Below are 26,958 nucleotides of genomic sequence, written 5' to 3'. Positions count from 1 at the left end.
CATGTGACTCTCGGAGGAGAGAGAGCAAGGGAAAGTCAACTTTTGTTTCCCTCCTTCTAAGCTGTCTACTAGGAGGCATCATTTGTATGAGACGGGAAGCTCTGGCCCTGGGAGTTTCTGCCTCCTCCCAGGGGGACTTCTCCTTTCTGATTGACTCTTCCAGGAGATCAGCCTTCAAGTCAGCCAAAATTATGTTTTCATCTTCAGAACTGGACCACCTGAAAAACAGTTTGTGTTTTGGAGGTTATGAGTTTTTTTAGATTGGCGTGCAGGAGCTTTGGCTCGCAAGATTAAGGTGTGTGCTTCCATCTCGGAGGATAATGTATCTGACTTGCTTGAAGTGGTTTCTTGCCTTGATAATGGCATTACAGAAGGGTGTCTTGAATTTGGATCACTATTCACTGTAGGCATCTTCAAGAAGAGATTTTTGGTTCTCCTTTGCCACCAAAGGAGTAACCTGCTCCCAGAGATCTGCTCTTTGTTCTTGCCACTTGATAGTATGCATCGGTATTCCCGAGTCCACAGTTCTGCAGATTTCTTCTGATCTTCAGAAGAAATCTACTCAAGATCTTTTGGTGCAGTCTGCTAAACGCCCTAGGGAGATCACCTCCAGTAATTTTCGTGCTGCTTCTTTGTCTGCCACTCAGTATCAGCCCTTTCGTGGCAGAGGTAAGTCGAGAGGTTTCCCCAGAGCTCGAGGGAATGTCCGCTTTAATCTTTGAGCAATCAAGAAATCAGCAACAAATAAATCTTCTTTTAAGAAATGAGAAGCAAGTCCTCCTTACTCTAGTAGAAGCAAGGCTCTTTCAGTTTTGGCGGAGCTCTTGTGTTGTCTGAGTGGACTGTTATTGCTTTGTTGCTGACTTCTGTAAAAAAATGGCTTTTAAATCCCAAGTAGATGGTTATTAACTCCTGTACACTTACGTGCCAGTTCTTTTGTTCCGCAGTCCAAACCCCTGAGACAAACCAGTGTTTTTTATAGAAGCTCTTAAAAATTACAGCATCATCATGTAGACTTGACCACAAAACACTTCTCAGAAGTTAAAACCAAGGAAGGAGGATTACCAAAAGGAGTTACTATGCCATCATACCACATCCTGAACAGTACCAGATCCCTGTGTCTGGTGTACAACACCATCACATTAGCAGTGCCGATTAATGAAATCTGAAATGGTCTGCATGTGACTACAGCAGGCTTCGAGTCCAGTAAGAGGTTTAATTGGACTGCCATCATGATTCAGAATGGGCAGCAGTGGTCTCCAGTTGATCTGCTCATTACATGCTCCAACCTACTTGTAGCAGCTGACCTTAATTATCCTAAGTAATTTGGTGTTTGTGCAGACATATGAAATAGGAAACTTTACAAGTGATGGATTTGTAGTGAAGCTGAAAATTATTTTCTTCATTTCATGCTTGATTCCTAAACAGCTGGGAAATTTTGATGAGGAACAAGTTACTAATAGAATTCCATCAGTTGGAAACGTGATTTTCATGGCAAAACATTGGAATTTGTCTGTTGCTCTGTATACTAATTATCCCTACTTAATATTTCTTTGGTGCAAAAATAAGTACATACATAACTTTATACTCGAAGGTATCCCACTATTTAGAATATGCTAATTAACTAGTGTTTCTTGTTTTTTTTTCAAGGAATTGCATTTGTTAATTTTGAGAGCCAAGAAGATGCTGACAAGTTGATTGAGGAGAAGTTTGTTACTATGGATGACATTAAGGTAAGGAAACTGTTACACCCGAAAAGTAGAATAAGGAATTGGTACACTGACTTTTTTTCAGTTCTCCATAAATTAGATGTTTAACATTCCTCCCAGTGGTTTTTTCTTTGTGTAATTACCAAATTTTTGCTTTTCTCTTACAGCTGGAAATTAGGAAACCAAAAGAAGTCAAAGGAAGTAGTAACCAAGTAAGTTATTTTATTAGCATTCATTTGAGTTTGCTTAACTCTGTCACTTGTCATTACTGAAATTTTTATTGAGTTCTGTAAAGTACATCTAAGTTACATTAATTTCTTTTTGTATGGCATTTCAGGATGAACCAATTATTTCTGTTCCCAGAGAGGCTCTGAGTTGCTATGTTTGTAAAAAGGATAAATTCCCATCTCTTCGGGTATGTATTTTGTGTACATAGGTGTAATGATAGCTTTGAGATCCTGTTGCTGATTAATTTAATTTTTGAAGGAATGATTTACATGAGCTAGATACAGAACATTGCTTTGTAATGTCATTTAGTATGACTTCATTTTTCAGATCAGTTACTGTTGAGAAGTCATATTAATACTTCATTTACTAGCGAGTGTTTTCTGTACTGTACTCTGTTTCCAATTTGCAATCTTTTTGTGTCACACATTCTGCTTAATATTTTTAGGACGGCCTCTTGTTGCTAGTCAACTTAATTTTATCTGTGATTTATTAGTACTTCCTCCTCTTTTTCACAGAAGTTCTTTGTGTTGTTTGTTTCAGCCATCACTATAATATCTGTCATTGCCTCAGGTTTCAATCATGTGTACTAGCATAATTAGATCACTGTCATTTTCATTGTACTTTCTTTTATGTTTACCTTCCATGCAATTGTAAATAATTTGGAATGAATCTTACTTACTGTTAAAGTTAGCTTTTATCTTTGCACCGTTTGGTACGATTGGCAATGGCTAATCTGCTTGGACTGTTTCTGTAGTTATCTGTTTCCCACCAGATGGTGCTGGAATATTTACTTTCTGGTCATATTTCTTCTTGCCAACCGGTTAAGCAGACAGTTGGATCGCTGTTAGTAATATTTTGAGGATTTCTGGCTGATTTTCTCCTGTACTGTATTGTGCTTGTTAATGTTTTTGCTTTATGCTATCTACAACAAGCAGAGATGAAAGCATTAGGTTGTATAGGAAAGACTGTGGAAACTTAATGTTTAGATTTTGCAGGGTGACCACGTAGCCTATGCTAGAATAGCTGCTCAGGCAAGAGTGTGGTTCTCTTAACATGTCAATTTTGAGTGATCTGATGAGAGGATGTAAATTCTGTGTAATATCGGAAGATGATAGAGGCTGATATTTATGTAAACAACTAGTTGGTAACACTAAAAACCTACTCTCTTCTTATTGTCTTCCGGTGTTGTTTCGCCTCCATCATTAGCCTACCTGATAGCCTAGGTTAATTCCTCTCACTTCATTCTACTCTGCCTTCTTTTGCTCCCTATGTGGTTCAGGAAAATAATAATTGACATTTATTCATTTATTAATTAGGATTTCAATAGAAAATATTAGGGCTAAAATCAACTCCCCCCCCCCCCCGCAGTTTTTTTTTTTACCTTTTTGGTGTCCCCTGCTAGAGAGAAGGTGTTGAAGCCTTGGGATTTGTCTTTAGCATACCCTCTGGACTGCCCTGCTTCAGTTGGCTGTCTCCTCCGACAATTAACCAAGGCGTGTCTCAGGACCAAGGGTTCTTTGCCCTTCGACACTTCTCGAACGTTTTTCTGGTTGAGGTTCAGCTGCTTGGGCCAAACAACTTCCCACAGAGTTAGGAGTTTGTCTCTCTTCATTTGTGTGCTCCTGAAATCCGCTAAACATAACAATTTTTCCTATAAATTAGCAACACTGGCTGGCTCCTGTTCCATCCCTTTTGGAGAATGTATTGTGATGTTGGCAGACTGCAGAATTAGGATTTTAGATATATTACGTTTGTCCCAGTTGTTCTGAGTTGTGTGTCAGTTCTGCTTTTTCCTTTTGTTTCCCCCCCCCCCCCCTTTTTTTTCTTTTTTTTCATGATTTTCCTCTTTATTGTCTTGTATTCATTGCCTTGTGACTTTTATTCCTTTTCGTATAGGGGTTCTTCTTTTTCCGCTGCTTACTTATCTAGAGTGAGTTAGCTTGGTGATTGTTCAGCTCTTGCTTCTCAAGTATTCGTGTCTTGGATGTATTCATGCTTACGTGGATCTGACTTTCGAATGGTTACGTCGTGACGTCATGCAAGAATCTACTTCCTTCCCCACCTTTGTTTCTTATTACCAGTATTCTGTGACATCTTTACTGATGTTACATGGTTCTCCACTTAGACTGGAGGGGTTTCACTGTGGCCTTGTTTCAACTGTGATTTGGTTGATTTTCCTTTTGTATTTAATCGATGCATAGCTCGTATTGTTCTATTTTTGCTTCCTTTTGCCAAAGCTGAATCTGGTAACCAGTGTTCTTTAGTTTACAGTTTAGCTAAAATCCGCGAATACATGTACTTGACATCTCCCTCTAAAACTGCTTATAACTGGCAATTTAAATAGTTCAAATACCAAAGATCTCCGCTAAATATATTTATAACTGCTTACAGCCGTCCCCCACTATTCGTGGACTCACGATTTGCGGATTTGCCTATTTGCAGACTCATATTCGTGGACTAGCCTATTCAAGGAAAATTTGCTTATTCATGGTATTTTTCAATGAGAAATAACATGAAAATGCAGTATAATTAGTGAATATTTCTTTATGAAAAAATCTGCAAATTACCAAATATTTCACATATTTGGGGATAAGTTCCACAGAAAAATCTGTGGCTATGTGAAGCTGGAAATCTTCAAATAAGCGTGGATCGACTGTATTTCTGCCTCGGCTTCTGTTAACACTGAATTTAGTAGGGTGCATTATCATGAATGTAGAGCCTTTGGGAGATGGATGAACAGTTGAAGAGAAACTGAAACTGTTTAGTGTATAGCTCTCAGATGCCACTGCATCTTTTTCCAGTTTGTATGTTGGCTCTCAGATGCCACTGCATCTTTTTCCAGTTTGTATGTTGGCTCTCAGATGCCACTGCATCTTTTTCCAGTTTTGAAGCTCTTGCAGTTTTTAGTTCTTGGATTTAGGAAACAAAGACCCCCTACTGGGTTAGGTAATATTCACAAATTACTGTATTTTCATATAATTTTTTGTGACTAAATGCAACTTTTGTGATAAAACTATTAAAATACTCACATATAAGTTTTATGTTGTGTTTGAAGTAACAAAATAGGCAGTTCTAAGCATTTTTAGAGGGGTTTTAAGTATTCTCTGACTTTAGCTATTGGGGTGGGTGGTATCCATCCCCATGAATACGGGGGGTCCACTCTACACTGGTTCTCTGGCTGCACTAACCCACCATCCTCATTCAATGAGGTAATCAGCTAACTTGAACAGTAGGGAAGATTCGTTCCAAATGCTAATAATTTTCATGATGAAATTAAATATTTGGATACTTATCCTACTGTTAAAAGTGAAAACCTACCCAGCTTCCCCACTTCTTAGTGGGTGGTTATGAAGAATTCAGACAAGAACGTAAACATTCCAACGCCACCTGGTGGGGAATGGGTTATTCCAGAGACAGTCCTAGCTGGTTAGTTAAGCATTATTTTGTCTTGTTTTGAATGCAAGTTGCACCTAATGTCACGAAGATATAAGCGAAGTTTAACAGTAGGTAATTATCCAAATAACTTTGTCATAAAAGTTTTCATATTTTCTAAACCACATTGCACACTAATTGACTAATGCCATTCAATATATCATTAGGTTGTTTATTAAGGCCTGGAATTGAGTAATCCCCATAGAAATAATTTCAGATATTCTTCAATCACAAACAAGGGAAGCAGCATCGATTTCTGCTCAAGATGTTTAGAGCAAAAAGTGCTTCAGTACTTCAGCTTTTGAGAGCAGAGTCAAAGGTAGGTCTCATCATCCTATGTTTCAAATCCGTTGATTGGTGTTGAAGTGTCTCATAAACAGATTTTCTCCTGAAGGTCAATTTCCTATGGGGCCCTTCTTCTTCAGACAGGCAGAAATTGTATCAAAATGGAAGTGAAGCAGTTAGAGGGAATGGACCAGAGGGAATGAATGAAAAGCAAAGACAGGAAGGAGTAGGGCAAGAGCCAAAGGGATTTTGTACTTTTAGAAATACCTATTGTTCACTATGCTAGGGAAGCTGCTCTAAATTGTACTACTCAAGTACTATATTAATGAGTACTTGAGTATGTTTAGTGGTTAAAAAACTGCCTTAAAAATTCTAGAGATGGTTGTGATTATGGAATTAACCTAGAACAGGGTATCTGAAGTCCTTAACCTATATACATTTGTGCATTGCATTAAGACGAGCTTTACACTTACAGTGTATTCACTCATATTTTCTCTGTCAAAAATTTATTTTACAGAATTTGGACATTTCTCTCTCTCTCTCTCTCTCTCTCTCTCTCTCTCTCTCTCTCTCTCTCTCTCTCTCTCTCTCTCTCTCTCAGGTATTACTAATGGGGAATTTGGTGTCCTCTGAGTTCCCAGTTGCCCTTCCTGGTTTGCGTTTTAGTTATTATTTGGTTTTTTAGGACAACAAAAGAAATTTTAACAAATGAGTCTTAAGTTTTGAAGTAGGGTGCGACATGGTGTTTTATTTGCTTGGTATTTTGCTTCAGCAACGTGCTGTATGGAGCTGGAGAGGATCAGTGCACTATTTAGGACTGCCAAAAGAGTAGTCTACCTTCCCCAAAAGGCTTGCCTTTTCTTAGCATTGGATAATTGAGGTGAAAATAATATTAGATAAATTTAAATTCAACTATATGGGTAATGATGAAGGATTATATGCTACTATTCTATTCATTTATTTAGTCGTTGTGATTATTTTACCAGTCTGGTCTGTGAATCCTCTTTGAGATTTATTGATCAGTAATACAGTGGGGCATCGCTTATTCACGGATCAGTATTCACGGATCCAGTTAATCGCTGGTTTTTTCTTGGACCGTTTCTCATGTTACATCAACTGGTATGAATCGCTGCATCATGGTTTGTTGTGTTGCGTATGCGATGTTTTCGGTAGGCTAACCCTCGGCCGTGGTCCGATAACTACCAACATTCATTTAAAGACTCATATAATGATATTAACTGACAATAAAGGTAATAAAACCATTCTCACCTAATATATTATTGTCCTATCTTCGAAATAAATAGCCTATTCAAGGTTTATGTACGACGTTCATTGGTAGGCTAAGCGTAGTTGCAGTGCGATAACCACCAACGTACACAAACATTCACATTATGATATTAATTGACAATAAAGGTAATAAAACCATTCTTACCATATATATTATAGTCATATCTTCATAATAAATAGCCTATTCGAAGAATAATTCCACATCATTGCACTCAACTTGATCGTCGGAGTGGACCAGCCACAAAATGTAAGCATATACCTTTAGTACGAAAATGGTTATGTATACGGTTGCGTTCAAAGCGACATTTTTTGTTTTGATAAACTTTTAGAAATTGTTTAATAGTAGTGGTAGTGTAATTACAGTAGTAAAACAATAACATTAAGGCTAAAATTAATTCGAACTTCATTATTATTTTGGCAGTATTCGTATATAACTTCTCTGAACAATGAAGTCATACAAACGCTATTTGTCATAGATTATCGTAAGTATTGCTGTTTGTTATTGGCGACGAAGCGTAAACGAAATACATAAAAGCATTTTTACCTTATATATTATCGTCATATCTTCATAATAAAAAGGCTATTCGTGGAGTAATTCCATATCAGTGAAATCAATTTTAATCTATGCGAGGCCAGCCAGCTGACAAAATGTACGTACGTATATGAAAAATCAAATTATGGTAGCGTTCACAGCAAGATTATCTTTCGTTTTTAAATTTTTATAGTACTATTCATGCTACGTAGTAATAATAAGTTTGGGGAATACGTAACATTAATTTTCAATACAAAAATATCATCGTTATTTTGGTAGTGAATAATAGTTTAGAATTATCATACATACACTGCATTGTTATGGGTTTGTGCCAGTGATAAACAACCAAAATAACGTTCTCCTTTAACCTGTTAAGCGTCCTCCCCGGATTGAGCTCGATGCTGCAACGTACCGTCACGCTTTTTTTGTAATCAGCGATCATAGCACTGATGATAGTTTTTCAAAGTTAATATTGATTTTTATGTTTATTATTCTTACTGTAATTAAGTGTAGGAAAATTCTCTCTCTCTCTCTCTCTCTCTAAGTGTAGGAAATTCTCTCTCTCTCTCTCTCTCTCTCTCTCTCTCTCTCTCTCTCTCTCTCTCTCTCTCTCTCTCTCTCTCTCGGAGTCCAGTCACTCGGCAAAGAAAATTCATCTTCACTCCCGCTATTGGAAGAAAAGTTTGTATCATCACTGGAGGATTCAGAACTAGAGCTCTCATCATCAAATAGGTTATCAATATCAGACTCCTCATCTAGTATTTGAATGATCTCACCTGAAGAAATACGCCTCCTCTTTGGGACATTCATTGTGAAAGACGCGAAATCCAATTTGTCTCGATAAACGCCCGAAGCGTATTGAAAGAAAACCAACAGGGACAGGCAGTTTTTTAGCATAAGCGACCACCAGGAAAGAGTTGCCAGGCTGGAAATAAGTTCCCCGTGTGCTGAGAGTGTTACCAAATGATGTTCCTACACTTTCTATACGAGTAAACGTATTATTACGGGGCTGACGGCTTGACAAGCACAGTCAAAGTTTTGAACGTAATATCCCGTTGAAGGCGCTACCGAGTAGATCGCGGTAAACGTATTATTACGTGGGTGACGCTTAACAGGTTAAGTCAACGCGTTTAGGAAAAACATGACATAGAATCGACTTTGCGACTTCGTTCACTTTGATATTTTTAACGATACAATAACTATCATTTGTACTACTAAAAAACCACTTCACATAAGTAATTTTTCGTAAGTATGTTGTTGTTACAAAAGCTAGCTTATACATAAAAGGCTTTTATAATTTAAGTCACCATATACATATGTACCCAAACTCATTGTGGGGAAATTTACTACTGTTTCCTCGGATATTGAAATACTTTAGCATCATTCAAACACTTTAATAATATAAATGCATAAATACTAGGCTATACATATTTACATCGTATACAAATACTACATACAGTTATATACACATACTTTTATATACAAAGTTAACAGTTATATACACATACTTTTATATAACAAAATTAATCATATGAGTAGTGATCAGACGACAGCTGTGCACTGGACTACGTACGTACTACTTGGAAGATAAAACAAACAAAAATTTGTTGTTGTTCTTAGTCGCCGGGATAGATTAACATTTTTCCAGAGATTAAAGAGCTGAATTTGTTTTGGAAGGTATGTCAACCGCGTTAGTAAATAGATATCATCTTCTAAGGAATTTTTTTTTTTCTCTTCTTTTTGCGGAAGAATCTTCAAGCCATTTTGCATTCAAAGTAATGAGAAGGAATCATTATATTCTTCATGAAATCAGTAAAATACTTACACTAATAATAAAAAACTAAAACTACGTACTGTATGCAAAACACATACATCATCGTTAGCTTCGTCGTGTGTAAACGTTCATTCTAGAAATTACAGAGTAGTATAACTAACACCTGATTGGTTGGTTGGTAAGCCATGGAGATCTGTTATCCAATGACTGCCCTCTGCTTCTGTTCTATTTATAGACATACGCCATGGATGGCACTAGGTTTGAACGTTACCATGTTCGTGATTTTCTGACTGCTGACGGCAAAATTACTCAATAATTTTCTTTATATAATTATTCCTTCGTGAAAACAATAATATAATATCGCGGTTGACATACCTTCAAAACAAAATTCAGCTTTTTAATCTCTGGAAAATGTTAATCTATCCCGGCGACTAACAACAACAAAATTTTGTTCGTTTTATCTTCCAAGTAGTACGTACGTAGTCCAGTGCACAGCTGTCGTCTGATCACTATTCATATTATGTTAACTTTGTATATAAAAAGTATGTGTATATAACTGTATGTAGAAATATTTGTATACGATGTAAATATGTATAGCTAGTATTTATGCATTATATTATTAAAGTGTTGAATGATGCTAAAGTATTTCAATATCCGAGGAACAGTAGTACAATTTATCCCCAACAATGAGTTTGGGTGCATATGTATATCTAAGATGACTTAAATTATAAAGCCTTTTATGTATAAGCTAGCTTTTGCAACAACACATATCTTACGAAAATTACTTATGTGAAGATGGTTTTAGTAGTACAAATGCATAGTTATTGTATCGTTAAAAATATCAAAGTGAACGAAGTCGCAAAGTCGATTCTATGTCATGTTTTTAACTTTAACGTATAGTGGTATGAAAAACACCAGTGTGTCGTAGCGATGCGTCATCAATATAGTGGTATGAAAATACCACATGGTGTTGTAGCGATACGTAATCACAAAGTACAAATCCTTTTTCCCGGACCATCCTCAGAATTTTACGACTCTTCAACTTCAAGATCGATATGGTAAATATATTATATAGTCATACTTATTGTTAAAATTCACAAGTTGAACTGCAAAACATTATTATATTTGATTGTTATGTACATATATTTTTTGTGTTTTACGGAATGTTTGTTTTGAAAATAATACCTATTAGTGAACAAAATATGGTATTAATTGTCCCACTATTTTATTATAGGTGATCAATTAATTATCTCACATTCATTTAAACAGTATTATTATTAATAATTTATTTAAATAAACTGTAATTAATAAATAACAATAATGAAAAACATAAAGGGAAAAAATGTTTTTGCTGCAGTAGTGGTGTTTTGTTTGATTATGCATCTGACCTCACATTTCCGAAATCTGAAAAATTCCAAAAAACGAAACATCGGAATGTGTGTGTACTGCACACAAAACGCACACAATGTCTTACACATTTACTGCAAATTACAGTACGTACGTATTTATTCCTGAGAGAGAGAGAGAGAGAGAGAGAGAGAGAGAGAAGAGAGAGAGAGGAGAGAGAGACTAGAGAGAGAGAGAGAGAGAGAGAGAGAGAGAGAATGATTAAGGACTCCAAGGCGTGTTATTTTTACAATTATTTTATTATCTTGGGATTTTTTTTTTTAATCTTGAGATTTTCTATTCAATTCTCGAGATTAATAAGAAAATTACCGTAAATTGACTAGCAACAGCACACATCTGAATGACTCGGCCATAGCAGGCTAAACCACCAACCTTATGAACTTGCATGATACATGAGATACATGACAAAACACAAAACCACTGTTTATTGGTGAAAATTATGGGGTCGCACGATATGGGAGATTGCACGTTATTCGAGTATATACGGTATGTGATTTTTTTTAGCCTTTTATGGAACAAAATCTAGCAAGAAATTGCCATTCCCAGTTGGCAACACTTGGCCTACAAACGTTTGTTTGGTGTTGTTATGAAATGTGGTGTGCGGCGCGTTCTTTAAATTGTACCCATATAAACGAGTTAATTATGTGGCATCCAAAAGCCCTGATTCTTTTACTCTTATGGGAAAGACGCCTAAAGGTAGCAGATGAAGGTTTTTACGTGGAATATACTAGTATTAACGTGTGACGAAGGGAAGAGATGTTTCGCTGCATACTGTTGGTAGCATTATCGTTATTATATTACTGGATTGCACTGCAAAAATCGTCGCCATCTTTTATCAACATAGATTGTTGGTGAGTACCCATATGATTTTACATATTTTGATAGTTCTCTTACCACTCATCCTCTCTTTCCTTGTAAAAAAAAAAAAAAAAGAGGCCCACCATGCGTATGTAGGCTTCTAGCTGTAATCCCTAGGCTAGTAGGCTACATACCTATGTACAGTAGTACATATACTACATTTATTTTTTAAGGCTAATTTTGTACAATAACTTTAAAACTGTCTTGAATTTAGTTTTAGGTGATAGTTGAAAACATATTTGGTGTTTGAACTAAAGTAGGCAGTTATAAACATTGGAATAGTGGTCTTGGGTGGGTTAACTATTAAAGTAGGCAGTTCTAAGCAATTTTTGAGGGGGGTATCAGGATAACACTAGTATTTACTTATCACGGGGGGGTTCTAGGCCCTATCCCCCGTGGATAACGAGGCCCCACTGTAAATTATATCATGCCTGCAACCATAACAGGTCAGTTATGGGTAAGGATCAGTTGTAGAATAGACTTTTCAGGTCAGTTTATCCAGATTAAGGTTGTAAGCATAGTGGTACAATACAAAGTTGTTTTAAAGTCAAGTTTATATTATTGGTTTTTTGTGGATAATTTGTTTTTAAATGTTATTTAATTTCATCGTTTGACTGAAATCCACAGAATTGCCAGAAATTTGATGGATTTGGGTAGTTAGTGAGTTAGTGAATACTGCATGGGTTGCAAAGAAATAGTTTTATTTTTATTTGTTGCTGACAAGTACATACATTAGTGTATAAAGAAATACTCTCATCTTTTATTTGTTGCTGATTATCAAGAAACATTCATATCTTTTATTTTTTACTGATTAGTATATTCATTGGTTTTGAAAGAAATACTCTTTTGTTATTTGTTGCTGGTTGGTATTTATATTGGTTTTTAGAGAAATATTCTTATCTTTTAGCTGGCATCTGATCGTCTTTATGACATGAAGTGGGTAAAAGAGAACCCCAGTAAAGAGAGACCATACTGTGATGTGTGCCAGGTTCAGATCAACTACAATCCTGTTAGACATGAAAAATCACCAGAGCATAAGGTAAAGTCATCTAGTCTCATTATTTTAGCTAGCATTAAATACAAAATATATTTAATCATGTGCCTTTGGACTTTGTGATTTAGATCTTCTCTTTTAAAAATGTTGTTTATCTTGAGACATATTTAAATTGTTTTAATGTTTAGCATGGTTATCTTAATATGCAAATATTTAGGTATTTCAGTCTTCAGTTTCCAGAATGCCAGCATATATTTTGCTTGTTGTATAAATAATTTACATTATAATAATAATGATAACTAGCAAACTTGCCCATCTACGATGGGTGATAAAATACGGGCGCAGAAGTGAAAAATTTATATGTACTATTTGTTCAGCAATATTAAAATAAGGGCGATTTTTATACGTACCTATTACAGAACCTCTTTGTACACAATATTATCAGTTTGTCCACAACTTAATTTCAAGTTGGCAGAGTCAGTTGCTCTGCTCATTGCCACATACAGTTGGCCATGCGTGAACATGGGTGACAGCAGAAACACACCAACACGATCTAAAGTCTGGCCCTGCGACTTGTTTGCAGTGAATGAGAAGGCCACGTTGATGGGAAACTGGTTGTCCAAAGGCATCCGAGGAATCCGGGAGATGAACAGATGTTTGCCGGTGTGAGGGCCCGTTGCTATCACTGCTTCGATGATGTGGGAGTTTAGCTCTATAACGGTGTACCTCGTTCCGTTGCAATGTCCATTGGCAGGATCGAAATTCCGAAGCAACATTACCTGGCAGTACTTCTTCAACGTTATTTTGTGCACTGGCAGTCCCGATGGATTTAAGTTATTCAAATAATCTTGCGGATATTGATGATAATTTTCATCTATTGTGTCCGAGCTGAAATATTCGCGACTTTCTCTGGGGAAGTTGTACAGAAATTATGTATGAAAATTCATAAAGTAACTAAGTCTACGGGAATAAACAGCCTTGTTTCACGGCCAGAAACCGCTCCGTTTCAGGGAATCCCTTCTCACCCCCACCCCCTACAAAGGAGGGGGGTACATTGGATGAAACCCCATTACAAACCATCTTAGGGGTCCCCACCATAACCCTGCCAAGTTTCATGCCCATCTGACCAGCCGTTTGGCCGTGATTGAATGACAGACAGACACAGACAGACATTACGCCCATTACGTATAGTATGATAATAATAATAATAATAATAATTAATAATTAATAATGATAGTAATAATAATAATTAATAATAATAATAATAATTATAATACTTAGGAAGCAGACCCTCTCTCAAGCATACTTTATTAAAAGTAATGGCTACCTCAGCAGCGTTACACTTGAAGAGATTCTTCTCTATTTTGCGAAAAAGCCGCTATTCGCAAAATAGAGAAGAATCTCTTCAAGTGTAACGCTGCTGAAGTAGCCATTACTTTTAATAAAATAATTATAATAATAATGATTATTTTTTTTAGACCGCTGAGTCTTATATAGACTCTTCTCGGGCTAAACTGACTTTAGATATTAATATCCTGTACATTATGTTTTCAGATGGTTGTAAGTTATATCAACAAGAAGTGCTGTGACATTGAGTTCACTAACAGAAATAAATATGAAATTCATTTACTCTCTCTCAAGCATCTTAAGGTAATATAGTAGAAAAATTTTTTGTACTGTTGTTGCATATTTGTTGAATACAGTAGTTATGTAATGTGTAGTATCATTTAATCTTGTTTGCATTTTATGAAGGAAATTAGTTGTGACCAAATATTAAGTTCATGGAAGTGTGGACATTAAATCCAATGTTTAAATATGCTGAGCTTTGCAAATCAGGTTTAGTTAAGAAGAAATTGTATTGTTTGAACAGCTTGCCAGAGTTTTTGATGTGTTTATATTTTTCATGAATTGATATCAAGAGGCTTAGAGTTTTATTATAAATGTACTATAAATGAAGCTTGGTATTGAATCCAATGTTTGTTCATGAAACTTACCTGACAGATATATATATAGCTGTATTTTCCGAAGTCCGACAGAATTTAAAAATTCGCGGCACACGCAGTGGGCGGCCAGGTGGTAGTACCCATTCCCGCCGTGGGAGGCGGATATCAGGAACTATTCCCATTTTCTATTCATATTTTTTCTGTCGTCCGGTCGGTAAAACAACGTTTACAGACCTCCGCCTAGGATTTTGAAAACTTCATTAGCCGCTTAAGTATCCTAATTGTTATTTCGATTATTAACTTGGATTTGTGGCTAGGCATACGCTATCGTAAATTTTTTCATTGCATTTGATGTCTGAAGCTAGTTAGCCTAGTTTCAGACTTTGTTGTCTGCATGGTAAGGTGAGGCTACCGGAACTTTCGGTAGACACTCGCTTAGTATATATGACGTTTACATGTTTTCTTTGCATAAGTTCAATGTAATTAGTGTAAGGTGGTGACTGATTACGGAAGAAGGAGGATTCATGTACGAATTTTAGAGCGTAGAATCAGGAGTTTTCCTCCACAGTAAACAGAAGTTAGAAATAATGAACCTTCTAACCTCCTGTAGATTTTATTTTGCCTAACCCTGTGGTATGGCTTACGGGCTAGAAGAAGTGTCTGCTAGAGGATTACATCAAGTAATCTTAGACTAAAGTGCTCGCTCCATTCAGTGTTGTGAAGTGTAGTGACCCTTGTGTTGTGGAAGGGGGCGTCAGACGGCCCCATAATGCCTCTAGGCCTGGACCTCTGTCGGACTCCCAGGACTCAGGGAGAGGGCATGTCGAAAGCCGCAAGACCAGGGTTACGGGGGCTCCCCACCGATCTGGCGTCCCTTCGGCAGAACCTGTTGACGCTTCCCAGGCTGCTAAAGATCGTGCACGTGCACGAATCTTGAAGGATTGCTTCTCGTCCTCCGAGGCGTCCTCCCCGCGCAAGGGTTGGAGCTCTTGGAAGGACTCGCGCCCTCTAAGAAGCTTTAGAGAAGAGGACGCTTCACGTCCTCTCTCTCGTTAGGAGGGAACGTCAGATCGGCCCCATAACGCCTCTAGGCCTAGACCTCTGTCGGACTCCCAGGACTCAGGGAGAGGGCATGTCGAAAGCCGCAAGAGGGACGGGGACTCCCCACGATCTGGCGTCCCTTCGGCAGAAACCTGGTTGACGCTTCCCAGGCTGCTAAAGGATCGTGCACGTGCACGAATCTTGAAGGATTGCTTCTCGTCCTCCGAGGCGTCCTCCCCCCACACAGGGGTTGGAGTTCTCGGAAGGACTCGCGCCCCTAAAGAAGCTTAGAGAAGAGGACGCTTCACGTCCTCTCTCTCGTCACGAGAGGATGAAAAAGAGTAAAGAGACCACATTTTCCCCTTTTAGAGGAATGCACTGGCTCTTTTCCTAAGGGACATTTAAGGAGGCTCATCATCTTGCCAGAAGAGTGATTTGAGCCTCCTGCGAGAATGCTCATGTATATATCATTTATACATTATTAAGGAGGCTCATTCATCTTGCCAGAAGAGTGATTTGAGCCTCCTGCGAGTGACCGCTCATGTATACATCATGTATACATTATTAAGGAGGCTCATTCATCTTGCCAGAAGAGTGATTTGAGCCTCCTGCAAGAACGCTCATGTATATATCATTTATACATTATTAAGGAGGCTCATTCATCTTGCCAGAAGAGTGATTTGAGCCTCCTGCGAGTGAACGCTCATGAAGTTAGAGCTGTTTCAACCTCGCTAGCATTCCAAAAGAATTTGGTAATCAAGGACATTCTTGATTCCACCTTTTGGAGGAGCAACTCAGTATTCGTCTCCTCTCCTCATTGCGCTCCGTATACGTTATGTAACGTTCGCTTTACTTCGATAAAGCACACTGATAAGTTTGTTTGAACGGCCGGCAAGCTGCTTTGCACAGTCAAACAACTTATGTCTCTGGTCGGCATAAGAAGGGCAATTTAGACGTTAGGAAGCTTTTGGAGGTGCTCGACGTCCTATAAGTAGAGACATTCTCCAGGACGCTCGGCAAGCACCTTGCGGAAGACGAAAGCCATACGTCTTCCTTTAGTGTTCACACACTTCAGGAGCAGCGTGCGGCTCTCCATGGAGACTCGCATGAGGACGTCCCTTAAAAATATTCAATGTCATACGCAAAACGGTTCGTATAACATTGAGATGTTGGCAAGGTCGCTCGCCAGGACGCCTCTTGGCGGGGCAATTGCATGCATCAAGGCGCTCAACGAGTTCCTCTCTGAAACGTCGTTAGAAGACTTGGTGTTCTCTGCTCAGACACGCTCGTAGCTAAGCAGGACGTTTTGAGGACGCAGCAGGACGCTTTCCAGGACGCTAAGCAGGACGCTTTTGAGGACGCTCGGCAGGACGCTTTTCAGGACGCTCAGCAGGACGCTTTTGAGGACGCTCAGCAGGGCCAGGACGCTTCGGTGGAAGCTCGGCAGGACGCTTTGCGAGAGAAAAGACTGTTGAAGGCGTCTTATTTGCTGTTGAGGACATTTCTTTACAGAAATTTTTAAAAGGATTCGGAGTTAGCGGAGAGACATACCCGAATTTTTTCTTCTATCCCTCTTTCCTCTTCATCGATTTCTTTGAGAATCGGGAAGATTATATACTCGGATTCCTGGGTGACTTTCGGTCAATGTTAAAGGGTTTTCCACCCCTATTAGCAAAGTGCTAATAGTTTTGTCAAGTCAGGACGTTTTCCCCAGTTGTCATTTAAGTGGGGGACCCCTCATAATGGGGTAGTTCTCATTGACATAGATTTTAACGTTTTTATCGTTTAAGCGGATAACTCTTTAACAAAAATTTCGGAAGAGCTCTCATTCATTTTCAGAGGCTCATCCGGGGTTAAGAGAAAGACTTGTATTTGACTATCCAGGAAGTCTTTTGTCCAATATCATAAGAACATTGAACGGTCTTTTTCGATCCACGGTTCTCTCTTGATGATCTCTATTCGAATGTTACTCCCTTTTCTTGGAAAAGAGTCTTAGCAAAGAGTCAAGGAGTTCTTTTAAAAGTCTCGTTCATTAGAACGTGGACAGTCGTTTTCCTTTTCTTTCTCTCTTCCTCGTCGAGGAAAGATGTAGTAGAGAATTCGATGTTCAAATTACTACAATACTTAAGTAGTTTATCTGTGCGTCATTTTGCTAACGCATGGGTCGAGTCATATACGCATATCGTATTTACCTCTGCGGATAGAAGCCGAAAAGAAACTGTTGTTCTAATGTATTTATTTGACACTCCCTTCAACCTTCCAAGAGTTTTTCGGAGGAAGAACAACTCTTCAGGTATTGTTACGACAACACCAACTCAGCTTCTGTATTTAGCAAATTCTGTTTCGTTTGTTAAATAGGCCTGCTTGAGAGTTTCCTTTTGCTCGATATATCATACCTATTCCTTCGTAAAGGGAGTAGCTGGCAACTCAGGCAGTTAGTATTCTGTTCACCATTGAAGCTTTCCTTCGAGGAAGACTTCTCCTTCACTCTCTTTGATAGAGATCGAAAGTGGTCGATCTCCAATACTTATATTGTTTTCTTGAAGGAAAGAATTTAGGATGGAGATCGTTGTTCAGAATCCTATAAATATACTACGTATATTAACTCGCGACATGATTCTACTAAACAGTTGAATGGTCGAGGGGTAGGCGCATATCCATAGTTTTTCTACGGATTGCGACTTAGATGAGAAGTATTCTAATTGAACTGCAACTCGGGGTTGCCTGCAACCTCCCAGGAGTTTGTTTCAATTTTATATTCTTATGGTTTTGTCACGACAACACCATTTCAACTTTTATATTTACCGAAATTCGTTTCGCCTAAATATAATTGCCCTTTGTGGAATATGGATTACCTGGCAACTCAGGATGACGAGTCAGCGGGAGCTCAGGCTCTGCTACTGCGTATTGAACTGCCTGTGCCTGATAGCCGCTCAGTATCAGCTGGGCCTCCGAGATGCACGGTTGTTTATGTCTCTCTCTCTCCCCTGCTTTGATTGACTACCGAACCTATCTCTGCCCAACAATCTTGGACTTAGGTCTCTGATTAAAGGGGATTCTCGCAATTATGAAGGACCATCTACTGCTGTGACGATAGATTCCATCGCCTTCGATATTGTGAGAATTTTCAACAGAGATATCTTAGACTTATTCGTTTTACTGTTTACCGCACGGTAACAGAAGTCTGTACAAGTCTCCCGCTGCATCGCACTGATAATGCGAATGATTTTGCAGACATCTGAGTTTGTCTTTGAAATATCTCATATTCGTAGGTGTACAATTGTTCATTGTTCATCCCGAATTAACAGATATGTCATAAAGACATCGCCTACTCTCCGACCTGACAGCTCTACTTCCAAAATGTTCAGCCCATGAGAAGCAGTTTCTTCAGGCGGCTTTCCCCTGTGTTTTCATTACTGAAGAACGCCCCGCTTTCATTGCAAAACTACGACTTCTCACCGGACAGCAATGAAAATAGCGGTTAGCGTTTTCAGTCATTTGTAAGCACAGGTTCAGAATCTTGAGAATCCTTCTCTCGATTCGTCTGTGAAGACGTAGGTTGCATTCAATATCTACCTTCGTCTTCAACGGTACATACCGATAAGATCTTCAAGAGATGGCAGTCTCTTGGCCAAGGCAAAGCAGTGCTGCCTATTTTCAGTGTTCAATCGGAGGAGGCCGTTTCTGGAGTAAGTGAAGGGAAATGACTATTCCTCCAACTCGACCTTTGTGAACTTCCTTATGGTTCTATCTTTCCGTCTGAAGTATGAGTAAGCTAGAAGTCCTAACTATTGTAGAATATGCAAATTGTTGTTGACGGCCTCTAGGCTCAGAGATTCGGTTCTGTCAAACAACAAAGCTTCACGATCTTTGAGGTCTGTGGAGATTTTGAAATTCTCTGGATCAAAGGTTCCGGCATGGAACTTAGACGTAGTCTGAGTTTCTGATGCCAAAAGCATTTCGAACCTATCCTTTCTGCGAACTTAATACACGTGACCAGACAAAGGCTAATATTCTAACCGCTCTAGCCACGGCAAAGAGGGTTAGTGATTGGTTTTAGCCATCATCAGAGGTTTTGGCTTTAAAGGACATAATGCGGTCTGTCCTCTAAGCCTTCCGTTCTTGATAAGAACGAAAACCTGTCTAACCCTTGACCCGAAGGCTTGGAGACCAAGGGTATGGCACAATTTATTGGACAAGGGCATTAGAGTCCTGTGCCCTGTAGGCTCTCTCTCAAGTTTTATCCTGATAAAACTATAGAAAGTCAAGGTCAACGGACAATCTGCGGTGCTCCGTAAAAAGACCAGACTGGTTCATGTCCAAGAACACCCTGGCATTATTAGCCAAGGAGTTCTTTTAAGAGGTCTCATTCATTATGTTGGCATAAAGATTTGAGATTTTTTCTTAATATGAATGCTCAAGAAGTGAGGGCGCGGCCTCGGAAGCATTTCAACAGAACATGACACTCAGTAACATCCTGAGTGCCACGCTTTAGCGAAGCAACTCTGTGTTCGCTTCACACTCCCGACAATCTGCGGTGTTCTGTAAAAGACCAGACTGGTTCATGTCCAAGAACACCCTGGCATTATAGCCAAGGAGTTCTTTTAAGAGGTCTCATTCATTATGTTTGCATAAAGATTTGAGATTTTTTCTTAATATGAATGCTCAAGAGGTGAGGGCGCGGCCTCGGAAGCATTTCAACAGAGCATGACACTCAGTAACATCCTGAGTGACAGCTTTAGCGAAGCAACTCTGTGTTCGCTTCACACTCCCGACGGGATGTGAAGACGACATTTGAGATCTGTAAGTCGCTAGGACCATACATTTCCGTAGATATATTATTGGGGGCAGGAAGCAACACGAATCCTATCTATAGAAAAGGGGATAGGTGTGCTTTTAACTTTGAAGGGTTGGTCGCTTGAGGCGCGTTCCTTTTCTTTAGCCTAGAAGTTATGGAACTAACTTTGATAGGTTAGGTCAGGTGGTGGTTTTAGCTTCGGTGCCCTCAGAAGTATGGTCATATGTCTAGTCACATTGTGGTCACGTCCCGTTGACAGATCATCTAGAGCGCACCAGCATTTACAGGTCTCTACCTAGCTGGCAACTCTAGTAACGCAGAAGCAGACTTTGGTGACAGTAATCACGAAGTCGGCTATGCTAACAGGTGAGGAACCAAGATGTATATCATCTACTTATTTTAGTTTCCCAAAAAATCCTATTCTGTCTCTTCCCACCATCCGAAGGTGGGATTCAGCTATATATATATCTGTCAAGGTAAGTTCATGAACAAAATGTTATTGTTATAATACAATTAAGTTTGTTCATACTTACCTGGCAGATATATATAATTAAAGTGCCCACCCACCTCCCTCAGGAGACAGTGGCACTGATAAAATATGAATAGAAAATGGGAAATAGTTCCTGATATCCGCCTCCCACGGCGGGAATGGGTACTACCACCTGCCGCCCCACTGCGTGTGCCGCGAATTTTTAAATTCTGTCGGACTTCGGAAAATACAGCTATATATATATCTGCCAGGTAAGTATGAACAAACTTAATTGTATTATAACAATAACATTTTTTCTTATGACAGAATGTTTATGAAAAGAAGCAAAAGAGTATCTTGGATAAGGGCGAAGAGAGACTTACAATGAAGAAGGCTATAGGTGAGCACTTTATTTAGATTTGCCTACATTTAAATTGTGGTAATGATTTTTATAGTTGAATAAGTAGCTCATTAGTGTGGAGGACAAGCATTTTGATTACAGATAAGAATTTCTTGCCAAATTTTAGATTTTTGTTCATAGTAGTTGTGTTGGGAGGGGGCCTTACTGCTGCGTTAGTGACAAGTGGCACTTTAGTATTTTCAATCCCCATCTTAATTTTATTGAGTTCCTAATGGCAAACCTTTCTTCAATACTGTATAATTTATCCAAGATAAATATATGGATAAGAATTAGATCAGTATGATCAGTAGCAAATACAACTCTGCCTAGTCATCGTCAGTGCAGATAAGAATAAGATCAATAGGATCAGAAGCAAATAGAACTACATATGCTTAGTCGTCGTCATAAACATTATCACATCAACTTATCAGTTTTAATGTCCTCAGTTACGGGGGGTGGGGGTTCTGTTTCAGTAGCAGCATGCCAAAGTTGGAAAATGTAACTTGGAACATCAGTGCTGATGGTGCTTACGGTGGTGTAATTCCAGTTACAGCACGTAACTTTAGTTTACAGTGCCGTAATTTCAGAACATCGGATGTAAATCAGAACTGATTTTGGTTGTAGCAGGGATACAGCATTGGGGGTTTGGGTTGGGTGTGATTTGGTGGAAACATTTACCAAGAAATGATTTATGATTTTCATTTGAGCTGTATTCATGTTCACTTACTATATCGTATATGTATCAAGATGCAAACTGTACCTAAATAAATAATTGCAGTATTGATCATGATAATTAAAGTCGTTATATATAATATAGGAAGTAATTCACATGCAGTATATGGATTTATACATACATGTGAGGGAATAATATGAAATATATTCATAAATTAATTAGGTAATCCAGCTGAGCATTGAAGTTTATTGAAGTTCTAGTAGTCATTTGGATACATATTCAAATTTATTAATTAGTATTTATCATCCATGTTAGAAATTTATTGTTAATCAGTTTATTAACAAATAATTGGCAATGTAAACAAAATCACTTTTTAAACAAATAAAACTAGATGAGTTTATATATCTGTGCTTTTAAAGGTAAGTGCTCTCAGAGTATTTGATTACTGAATTCCTTTTTTTTTCTCCCTCCTAGATATTTACAAGCAGTGTGACCAGGATCTGAAAGAACTGAAAGAAAAATATCCTGATCTTGATCTCAACAAAGAGCTACCTCCTTTTGACAATACACCTATTGGTGAGTTTAGTTTAATGGAATTGATATCTTGCATTTAGGATGCATTTTAGTTACTGGCCAGAGACTCAACATTTTTATGTTAATTTTTCTTTTTTATTATCAGCTGATACAACTACTTTTAAACAAATTATTGGCGAATGAAACTGGAAAGTACAGAAAAGCAAATTACAGTACTACCATACTTTCAGAATGATCAATGCACATATTTTGTTTTTGTTGAACGGTTTGAATATGCTGGAGAATATTAGGCCCTTGGTAATGTGGTAATGCAGGTAGTAAGGTTAATCTGTTTATTAATGAGTTTAACAATACAGGTACACTAACTCAAAAATATATAGCAATACTCTTTTAATAGTTTTGGTCCATCAAATAATGACTTTTGTTATACAAATTAAAAGAATGAAATAAATATTATTACTAATGATACAGATAGTATTATATATAAGAATGACAGTAAAAAATTCTATGAGGAATAAATATGTATGAAATGTTTTGAAAGATTCACTGTAGATCACGTGGAAGAAGAATGAAGGAGGAAACTAAAGCATGAACCCCAAAATTAAGCATGATTACTGACACAATATTTAATTAACTTTTTTAAATTACATAAATTTATATTCCAGATTGGTTGTTAAAAATATTAAAAAAAAAATTATATAAGTCAGTTACCCAGTAATTACTTAGCTAACAATTTCTTGCCTTGGCAGCTTGAAGATTAAAAAATTCGTGGGTAATGCTTCACAGATTTAGTGCAGGCGACAGGTCCTGTCCACCAACACAAATACCAAGAACTACTTGCAGACCACTTCATTCTATTTCTGCTGATGTTGGGGTAATTCTTTTTCTGTTGATGTTCGGGTATAAAAGCGCCTTATTGGCGTGGTTGGTATGGTTTTTGCCTGTCACCTCGGTGGCTGCGAGTTCGATGTTCGGGTATATAATACCGATTGGTAATGGCAGCTGTGTTCTTAAATTCGCCTGTTGGTGAAGAATTATTGCAGATTTCGGGTAGCCTTCAAGCTTTCAGCCTTTAAGCTCTTAGTCCTTAGGACACTATATTATTTTGTTATTAATGGTCTGATTAGAGTTTTTCATATTTTGATACGGTAGCAAATTTACATTTATACAGTAATACCCCGAACTTACGGGAGGTTAGGTTCCAGACCCCTTTGCACAAGGGGAATTTTTGTGTAAGTTGAGTGCGATCTGTAAAAATGTTAATAAATGCCTACTTTTAGAGTTTGAACACTAAATATGATCCTAATCATCTTCTTTCCTTACATTAAGGGGTTGGTTGCCTGATGTGCCTTCTCCACTGCCTTCTATCTAAGGCGTCATCCTCTACCAAACCTCTTTTCTCCATATCTTCCTTCACTTAATCTCGCCATCTAATTCTCTGTCTCCCTCTTGATCTTCATCCTCTAACAGGTTCCTCCCAAGCCCTCCTCACTCTCTCATCATCCATCCTTAACACATGCCCATACCATCTCAATTGTGACTCTCTTATCACTGTAATCTTTACTAAGCCTGGCCTTGTTATTTCATCATTTCCCAATCTCTCAAGCAGCGATATTCCCATAATCAACCACAGTATTCTCATCTCTGTTCATTCAAGCTTTATTTCTTCTTTTCTTCTTAGAGCCCATGTTTCTGCTCCATACATTAACACTGGTCTTATCACTGTGTTATATATCTTGACTTTTAGCTTGATTGGCATTTTCTTATCACATACCACTCCAGCTACCTCTCTCTCCACTTCCCTCATGCAGCTGTTATCCTACTGTCAACTTCAGCCTCATATCCTCCCTCTTGGCTTAAAGTAGATCCTAAGTATATATTTAAACTTTTCTGCCTGTTTTATAATCGAGCCTCTTCTTTCTTGTATTACTATTCTGTCTCTATCTTCCCTACGGCTCAGCAAAACCTGTTTTATCTACCTTTAAGCCACCCCTCTCTAAAGACTCCTGCCACTCTCCAACTCTTCTCTGTAGGTCCTCCTCATTTTCACCAGTAATCACCAGATCATCGGTGTACAGTAACTCCCATAGCTCTTCATTCCTGATCTCTTCACTCAATACATCCATGACCAGCACAAACAAAAATGGGTTTAATGTTGACCCTGACCCTTGGTGTCATTGAAACTCTTAACTTCAAAGTTTTCTGTTTCCCCAACTGCTGTTATCACTTTTGTGGTTGTTCTTTTATATATCATGTCGACCAGCCCAACCAACTTTTCTGAGACTTTCCTTTTCCTTTAACACCAAAACATCACTTCTCTTGGGATTCTATAGTATGCCTCTTTTCCTGTAGTTGTCTCACTATGAAGATGACAAACACCGTCCCTCTTCCTGTCATGAATCCATACTGCTGTTTCCCGATCTTTACAATCTCTCGTCCAGTATTCTCTAAAACTTTCAATCCATGCTCTGTTAGTTTAATTCCCCTGTAGTTACCACAATCCATGACATCTCCCTTCTGTTTTTATAAATACTAGCAAACTTACCCATCTACGATGGGTGATAAAATACGGGTGCAGAAGTGAAAAATTTATATGTATTATTTGTTCAGCAATATTAAAATAAGGGTGATTTTTATACATAACTACTACAGAACCTCTTTGTACACAATATTATCAGTTTGTCCACAACTTAATTTCAAGTTGGCAGAGTCAGTTGCTCTGCTCATCGCCACATACAGTTGGCCATGCGTGAACATGGGTGACAGCATAAACACACCAACACGATCCAAAGTCTGGCCCTGTGACTTGTTTGCAGTGAATGAGAAGGCCAGGTTGATGGGAAACTGCCTGCTCTGTAACTGGAACGGAAACTGGTTGTCCGAAGGCTTCAGAGGAATCCGGGGGATGAACAGACGTTTGCCGGTGTGAGGGCCCATTGCTATCACTGCTTCGATGACGTGGGAGTTTAGCTCCATAACGGTGTACCTCGTTCCTTTGCAATGTCCATTGGCAGGATCGAAATTCCGAAGCAACATAACCGGGCAGTACTTCTTCAACGTTATTTTGTGCACTGGCAGTCCCAATGGATTTAAGTTATTAAAAAAATCTTGCGGATATTGATGATAATTTTCATCTTCTATTGTGTCCGAGCTGAAATATTCGCGACTTTCTCCGGGGAAGTTGTACAGAAATTATGCATGAAAATTCGTAAAGTAACTAAGTCTACGGGAATAACCAGCCTTGTTTCACGGCCAGAAACCGCTCCGTTTCAGGGAATCCCTTCTCACCCCCACCCCCTACAAAGGAGGGGGGTACATTGGATGAAACCCCATTACAAACCATCTTAGGGGTCCCCACCATATCCCTGTCAAGTTTCATGCCCATCTGACCAGCCATTTGGCCGTGATTGAATGACAGACAGACAGACAGACATTACGCCCATTATAGTATAATTATTATTATTATAGCAAACTTATCCATCTACGATGGGTGATAAAATACGGGTGCAGAAGTGAAAAATTTATATGTACTATTTGTTCAGCAATATTAAAATAAGGGCTATTTTTATACATACCTACTACAGAACCTCTTTGTACACAATATTATCAGTTTGTCCACAACTTAATTTCAAGTTGGCAGAGTCAGTTGCTCTGCTCATCGCCACATACGGTTGGCCATGCATGAACATGGGTGACGGCAGAAACACACCAACACGGTCCAAAGTCTGGCGCCCTGTGACTTGTTTGCAGTGAATGAGAAGGCCAGGTTGATGGGAAACTGCCTACGCCGTAACTGAAACGGAAACTGGTTGTCCGAAGGCTTCAGAGGAATCCGGGGGATGAACAGATGTTTGCCGGTGTGAGGGCCCGTTGCTATCACTGCTTCGATGACGTGGGAATTTAGCTCCATAACGGTGTACCTCGTTCCGTTGCAATGTCCATTGGCAGGATCGAAATTCCGAAGCAACATTACCTGGCAGTACTTCTTCAACGTTATTTTGTGCACTGGCAGTCCCGATGGATTTAAGTTATTCAAAAAATCTTGCGGATATTGATGATAATTTTCATCTTCTATTGTGTCTGAGCTGAAATATTCGCTTCTTTCTCCGTGGAAGTTGTACAGAAATTATGTATGAAAATTTGTAAAGTAACTTAAGTTTACAGGAATAACCAGCCTCGTTTCACGGCCAGAAACCGCTCCGTTTCAGGGAATCCCTTCTCAACCCCACCCCCTACAAAGGAGGGGGGGTAGGTTGGATGAAACCCCATTACAAACCATCTTAGGGGTCCCCACCATAACCTTGCCAAATTTCATGCCCATCTGACTAGCCGTTTGGCCGTGATTGAATGACAGACAGACAGACATTATGCCCATTATAGTATGATATAGTATGATATACCATTAGACTCTCCCAGTCCCTTGGCATTTCTTCTGCTTTACATATAGCTTTTATAGATCCAGTATCTATTTCTCCCCCTCTGTGCCTAGTAATTTGATCATTTCAACTTGGAACCCCAATGTACCTGGTGATTTACCATTCTTCATTTTCCTTAATGCTCTCTTCACTTCTGTATCCTGTATCTCCATCACTGG

At 38.6% G+C, this 26,958-nt stretch overlaps 1 protein-coding gene across 1 annotated transcript in view; it reads left to right on the top strand.

Moving 5' to 3' along the window:
- The window catches only part of LOC135209288 (FK506-binding protein 5-like), a 259,760-nt gene that overhangs the window by 185,468 nt on the left and 47,334 nt on the right, over nucleotides 1–26,958 (top strand). The window contains exons 3-10 of the mRNA XM_064241996.1: nucleotides 1,651–1,733; nucleotides 1,877–1,921; nucleotides 2,047–2,124; nucleotides 5,587–5,688; nucleotides 12,420–12,551; nucleotides 14,061–14,156; nucleotides 21,085–21,157; nucleotides 22,305–22,406. Of these exons, the coding sequence (XP_064098066.1) occupies nucleotides 1,651–1,733; nucleotides 1,877–1,921; nucleotides 2,047–2,124; nucleotides 5,587–5,688; nucleotides 12,420–12,551; nucleotides 14,061–14,156; nucleotides 21,085–21,157; nucleotides 22,305–22,406 (711 nt within the window). The remainder of the gene's footprint in view (nucleotides 1–1,650; nucleotides 1,734–1,876; nucleotides 1,922–2,046; nucleotides 2,125–5,586; nucleotides 5,689–12,419; nucleotides 12,552–14,060; nucleotides 14,157–21,084; nucleotides 21,158–22,304; nucleotides 22,407–26,958) is intronic.

This window comes from Macrobrachium nipponense, chromosome 37 (genome assembly GCF_015104395.2).
Source record: "Macrobrachium nipponense isolate FS-2020 chromosome 37, ASM1510439v2, whole genome shotgun sequence".
NCBI lineage: Eukaryota > Metazoa > Arthropoda > Malacostraca > Decapoda > Palaemonidae > Macrobrachium > Macrobrachium nipponense.
The sequence above is the reverse complement of the archived record's forward strand: the minus strand, read 5'-3'. Positions and strand labels throughout refer to the sequence as shown.